At 32.7% G+C, this 6,789-nt stretch overlaps 1 protein-coding gene across 1 annotated transcript in view; it reads left to right on the top strand.

The window, feature by feature from the left end:
* Positions 1–5,751, top strand: part of LOC119583569 (mitochondrial ornithine transporter 1-like) — an 8,854-nt gene extending 3,103 nt beyond the window's left edge. Inside the window, 8 exon segments of the mRNA XM_037932121.1 lie at positions 279–397; positions 993–1,045; positions 1,047–1,083; positions 2,014–2,255; positions 2,592–2,738; positions 3,175–3,355; positions 3,544–3,693; positions 4,899–5,751. Of these exon segments, the coding sequence (XP_037788049.1) occupies positions 279–397; positions 993–1,045; positions 1,047–1,083; positions 2,014–2,255; positions 2,592–2,738; positions 3,175–3,355; positions 3,544–3,693; positions 4,899–5,017 (1,048 nt within the window). The 3' untranslated portion in view covers positions 5,018–5,751.
* The last annotated feature ends 1,038 nt before the right edge of the window (positions 5,752–6,789 follow it).

Below are 6,789 nucleotides of genomic sequence, written 5' to 3'. Positions count from 1 at the left end.
CTTGAACCAGTTCCTTGTTGAAAATAAATGATCAGGGAGATCTACTGTCTTGCCAGACCATATGTGATGAAGGTTTGGTGTTTTTTTGCAGAATTGCCGATAATCACAGATTTACATGCAGCTAGTGTTGGATACATATGAGTCATCTAATCATGTACTTCGCTCTTTATGTTGTTATAGGTCTAGCTATATTATATAATGATATTCATTTTACACTCATCCAGTAATACTCGAATAATGCATTTTCATATTGATATAACACTCAAATGTATTTTCAGGTCGCTATTAAGAAATGTGGTGAGCCTAGGGGCACTCGACTCGCCAGGGGGTTGTACTACCCAACACACTCCAGGACACAGTGGGAGGGGAAAATTAGAGGTTCCAACTTCATCTGCTGGTAAGCTCTGTTAGTATCATTATTTTTAATATTTTTAGTATTGTTGTAATTGTAATAGTAATTATAATGACTGTGATAATAATAAGGATAAGGATTAGGATATTAATAGAAATCATTATCATCAATCCTCTTCCTCTTTATCATCATCATGATCATTATCATCATTATCATTACTATTTTTAGTATAGTTATTAACATATTGCTACTGATGTTATTATTATCATTACCATTATTACTGTTATTATTATTATTATTATTATTATTATTATTATTATTATTATTATTATTATTATTATTATTGTTATTATTATTATTATTACTATTATTATTATTATTATTATTATTATTATTATTATTATGGTTATCATTATCATTGTCATTGTCATTATTGTAATCATTATCATTATCATAACCATCGTCATCGTCATCATCATCGTCATCAGCATCAGCATCAGCATCAGCATCATCATCGTCATCATCATCATCATCATCATCATCATAATCTCCATCATCATCACTATCATTATCATAATTTGTCATTATCATTGCATTCATTATGGTTACCATCATCATTAAAACAGTAAACATTTTTCAGTTTCTTGGCCTGCTGTGAAGGAGAGCATTGGACCCGTCATCATGCAGCATTACAAAGGACACATTTATTGACCTCATGGGCGGCTCTATGGGTAAGGATTATTATTATTTATTTATTTATTTATGTGTTTTATTTATTTTATTTTATTTATTTTATATATTTTTTTTTAGAATATCTGCTAAGTTAATCAATTTCCTATTGACAGAAATTATAAGTGGAATGTGTGTTTATATGGCTATTCATTTGCGGTTTCTGGTTATTTAATGATTTCTTTTATGATGTTCAAACAGATTCTATAAACTTCATGGGCTATGAGTATCTATAGTCTGTGATCACCTTAGAAGTTTGTTAATTATTGTTCTGCAGTTGCAATATTATTATGAACGTTTTGAAGCCAGCCTAGATGCAAAAAACCTGGGGCAGGGTAGTTGGAATATAGTTCAAAAAGGAGGCTGGGCAGGTGAAGACAAGATCAGTATAAGTTAGACCATTGTTGAAGGTAGCTAAGGGGGGCAGGGTTGAATCTAGGTATTGGATCCCCGGGCTTTAGATATTAATCAGATGGCTGTGGATGGCATGACATAATTCCATGTCCACTGTTATTTCAGTTTATTTACTAAATCAAAAAGTCAATTATAAGTCCTATCTATCCCACCTGTTTACCTCACAGTGCCAGCTTATTGACTCCTTGGTGACTACACACTTGTAGAACAATCTGTATGCAACAAAATTCACAAAAAAAACTACAGTGAACTTTACATAAACCCATGGTCACTGGGCTAACTAACTGGATAGGGTCAGTCACTATCAAGGTTTTAAAATAAGGAAGAAAAATAGTAGAAGTAGTTTTAGTTGATACGAAATAGTAATATTTTTAAGAATGAAAATATTGTGTTCCTTTCAGTTTATTATCAAAGATACATGCTTGAGGTAAACTTAGGTATTAATATAGTAACTATTCATTGATTTAATGCTGTTGTTCAGTCTTTGAATGAAGTAAGATATAATTGTCTTTTCAAAGGTGGTGTCGCGAGTGTGTATGTTGGGCAACCTCTGGATACTGTCAAAGTCAAAATGCAGACCTTTCCTGATCTCTACCGTGGCATGGTAGGATGTTTCTCTCAGACTCTGAAACGGGATGGTGTCAGGGGTCTCTATGCAGGCACAGTTCCCGCCCTTGCTGCAAATATTGCTGAAAATTCGGTTCTTTTTGCGGCTTATGGTGTTTGCCAGAAAGCTGTGGCATATTCTACTGGTGTTCAGGTTAGATATTTTAAATTTGCTTGTCTTTAAAATTTGACCTTCCCATTTTTTTGTAATGGTAATGTAAATGTTATTGATAGATAAAATATTAGATAATTACCATAAGCAGTATTGTGATGTTAATGAAAATAATGCATTCACTATTATTATTGTTATTATCATCATCATTATTACTATTACCATTATCATCCTTACATTCCTAAATACCATTATTGTTATTAACCTTTTCAGTAATAGTATATTATGGATCTATATTATTTTATATTTGGTTACGTTATTTTTTCATAAATCATCCTATGAGAATGACATAAGTAAATTAAATTTCCTAATCAACAGAAAGTGGAGGACCTTTCGACTTTTGCAAATGCATCTGCTGGATTTTTTGCGGCATTTTTTTCATCTTTAACTCTCTGTCCAACGGAACTGGTCAAGTGTCGCCTACAGGCTATGAGGGAAATGGCAACAATGCAAAATAAGGAACCTGTAAGTAATATGGACAATATGAATGATACATGCATTATACGGTATGGTTAATGACTTATAGTAAATAAACTTATTTTCTTTTACCATGTATGCAAAGTGCAAAGGCAAGGATACGATAGGGTAGGCTATTAAGAACTGAACTTGATGAGGGAAGATAGAGTAGGGCAGGGCAGGGCAGGGTAGGGTAGGGTAGGGTAGGGTAGGGTAAGGTAGGATAGGGTTCGGTTGGGTAGGGTAGGGTAGGGTTGGTTTGGATTGAGTAAAGAAGGAAAGGGAAGGGATATGCAAAAGAGACAGAGAGAGAGAGAGAGAGAGAGAGAGAGAGAGAGAGAGAGAGAGAGAGAGAGAGAGAGAGAGAGAGAGAGAGAGAGAGAGAGAGAGAGAGAGAGAGAGGGAGAAGAGCCCTTTCAAAAATTACACTTTTATTTTAATGCAGGAAAGGATAGGACCCTGGAAGCTCACGAGACAGATTTTAAAGTCTGACGGTATTCCAGGGCTCTTCCGAGGCCTAACCTCAACCTTCGCAAGAGAAATGCCTGGTTATTTCTTCTTCTTTGGAGGGTATGAGGCCAGTCGTGCCCTCATGACTCCTCCAGGGAAAACCAAAGATGAAATTGGTAAGTCAGTGGAATTGGTATATTTTAAATGTTTTTTTTTTTATGATATTTCTTATGTATCTTTTTACCTATCTATTTTACTGATAACTTTGTGAATTCTTGGGTTAATGGAAAATATTGTCAGTAGATATATTAATGTATTTCGCTGGAAAAAGAAATTAATTAGATGTCTGCATTTTTCTAAATAGGTCCTCTGAAGACAATGATCTGTGGTGGCATTGCGGGGGTTATTCTTTGGACAGCCATTTTCCCTACTGATGTTGTAAAATCAAGGATACAAGTTGCAGGTTCAACTGAGCCAATGATAAAAGTTACAAAGCAGATATTAAGAACTGAAGGTGAGTTTTTCTCTTGTTATCAGTTGCAATAACCATTATATTACAGATATGAATAGCAGAATCTTCATGAGTTATGACTTTCATGTTTATTAGTTGTTATAGCAATGTTATGCCTCAGCATATTCTGTTATTAAGATAACTTGGTAATTGATTACAGCATTGCAAATATTTGCTCTGATTTCCATAGTGACAGGTAAATAGTGTGAAATGGTAGTCAATTAAAACTTGATATGTTGTTATTTTTGTCATTGTTATGACTTGTGTATTATTTATTTACTTATAGTAATGATTCAAGATTTATAAATTTACTTCAGCCATTTGATAAGCCAAATTATAGACTATAAATAAAAGGAAATCCCCTATATTTATTTGTGATACTTGGTGTTAATCCCACAAATTTGTTTTTCTATGTCCGTTGCATCATGTTTATGCTCACTTTCAATAAATCTAGTTTTTGTATTGTGGGTTTTTCTTCCATTGTCTCAGCACGGAAGAGTGTTTTGCTATTCATCTTTAGAAGTCTTTATTCATAAAGAAATCTGTGATTATATATGAAAGATTTACCCAAACCTGACTTGTGATACTTTCTTAGTAGGGTAGTAGTCAGTGACCTTAAATGTAATATTTTAGATATTCTCTACTTTTTATCACATCTTTTTCTTATATATTAATGTTTAAGTTGTTGTCATTTGTAGCATTAAATGACATCAATATCTTGTATATATTTACTAGAAGAATTAATATGTTTTTATACATGATGATTTAGAATGAATCATTTCTCTCATGAATTAAGGTTTAGCATCCTTTTGCCTTACAAAAACAGTTGGTTCATGTGATTCTTTATCTGACTTAGAAACAGATCCTTATTTGTAAAAAGTGTTTCAAGGACAGGATTGTGCTGGGATGGCATGAAATATATGCCATTTCCAATGTGAGATTAGTTCATTGATTTTGTTGACACATATATGGCTTCACCGAGTCAATACTAGTCATGCCCTTATCTTTTGCTATTAGTATTTCAATGTTGTTATGATAATTATAATGTACTGATAAAAACTATTTTTCTGTATCTATTTATATATATGAATATGAATTTGGCTTATAATTAGATATTCCACAGGAATAGTCATTTGAATCAGAAAGGGTAATGTTAATGTTGCCTTTTTCATTTAAACATCCAATATGTATACTGATTTTATTTTCAGGTGTGGCTGCTCTTTATAATGGGCTAGGTCCCACTGTGGTGAGAACGTTTCCTGCAACTGGAGCACTTTTCCTTGCATATGAAGGAACTAAGAAGGTCCTACACAATCTAATGGACTAATACGATTAGTAAAATGGTTGCTGCAGATTTTTCAATAGTTGCCTGACTTAGTGCAGATCCATTATTTTGATTTTTTATATTTTCTCATTGTGATTCTTACGTCTTATAAAGTTTAAGCTCAAGATGTTTATCGTGTAAATGTGTTTTTAAAACGAGTATTGAATATATGCTTGACTTTTTATAAAGAAGCAAATTATATTTCTTGGACATGTATAGTCTTGTATGAGAATTTATGTGCTTCTGTCTCATGGAATAGGAGCATAACTTCTGGTGCTAATCATAAGAATTCTGTGTGAAGCCAGTGCCTGCAGATTGCATATTCTAAATTGAATTATTTTTAAGAAATGGGTAAACATTATCACCGTCCACTGTGATTATTTTCTTTTATGTGATTGCAGAATTTTAGTTGATTTGATAACTGATGCATAATTTCTGATAATCAGGTTATTTATACCTGTATAACAGACTATATGAACACTTCCAGTTATGTAAAGTCATATACAAGTTACACTGATCATAAACTTTCCAAATTATTTGCCATTTATTATATTACCAAATACTGATGTTCAGTAATCTAGCATACATTGTTACACAGGGAAACTTGCTCAAAAATAAGAATATTTCAGTGCCAATAATTCATCAGGTAGTAATCTTGTAATGGATAATGAACATGATAAGATATTATTAGGGGATGTGAGGTATTTTTCCTCCTCTTTTAGCTCTGAAGAAGAGGGTTTGTGTTTAACCACTTCATCCCTGATTGTACCAGTAGGTTCTCATGTCTTGCAAAGGGTTGTATTAGTCATGACTTTTGACTATGCTGAATTTCTTGTAGTTTACATCATATGGAAATTATTATGATGCTGTTAGATAATGTTGCACAAATTATGTGAAGTGTGGCCAGTGTTTTTTTCCTAATAAACTGATGTTTTAAATGATATATACAGATAACTTTTTTGTATAAGAATTGTAAATTTTTAGACTTTTTGATATCTAGTCAGTTTTTGATAAATAAAACAAACTGAAGTGATTTTATGCTTATTTGTACCCTTTAAAATATTTTATGAACTTTTGCAGTATATATTCTTTCTTGATATCACAGATTTATCATAACACAAGATGTAAATGTCAATCATCACAGTGTCTTGCCATGAAAATATTAGAAAGTATTTCCTTATCTTCATAAAGCTTGAGCTATATGAAATTTCTTTCTTTCTCCACACAGATGTTTTCAGTGTTATATACTATTCATGAATATATGTTTATATTTATAGCATATAAAACACACTCATGCATTCGTATGTGCACACACGCATGCGCACACACACACACACACACACACACACACACACACACACACACACACACACACACACACACACACACACACACACACACATATTACTAGCATTTCCTTGAGGCTGACTTTGTAGCTGTATCCTTGCAAATGCATTTTACTGAGCATTTTCGAGTTCATTTCTGCCAGAGGTCATTAAAATTTAGTCCTTAATTTATTTTACATTTCATCTTGTATTTCTACTTATTATGTCATATGTATACTGAACTTGATTACTGATCCATTAAAAGCAGAGACAAGACAAGAGTCATCACAAGTTCTTAGTGTAAGGTCAAGCCACTGTGTGTATTTAGAGAAAGTATCATGCTGCAGTGATCTTAGATGTTGAAGGACTTAAAGATATTTTGTCCACATCATTAAAAACAGCCAATGTGCATAGTGGTCATTTAAGGTTCAAACCACAGGATGCTTGTGA

The sequence above is a fragment of the Penaeus monodon genome, chromosome 17 (genome assembly GCF_015228065.2).
Source record: "Penaeus monodon isolate SGIC_2016 chromosome 17, NSTDA_Pmon_1, whole genome shotgun sequence".
NCBI classification, from domain to species: Eukaryota; Metazoa; Arthropoda; class Malacostraca; order Decapoda; family Penaeidae; genus Penaeus; species Penaeus monodon.
Note: the sequence above shows the minus strand (reverse complement) of the source record. Positions and strands in the feature narration are given on the sequence as shown.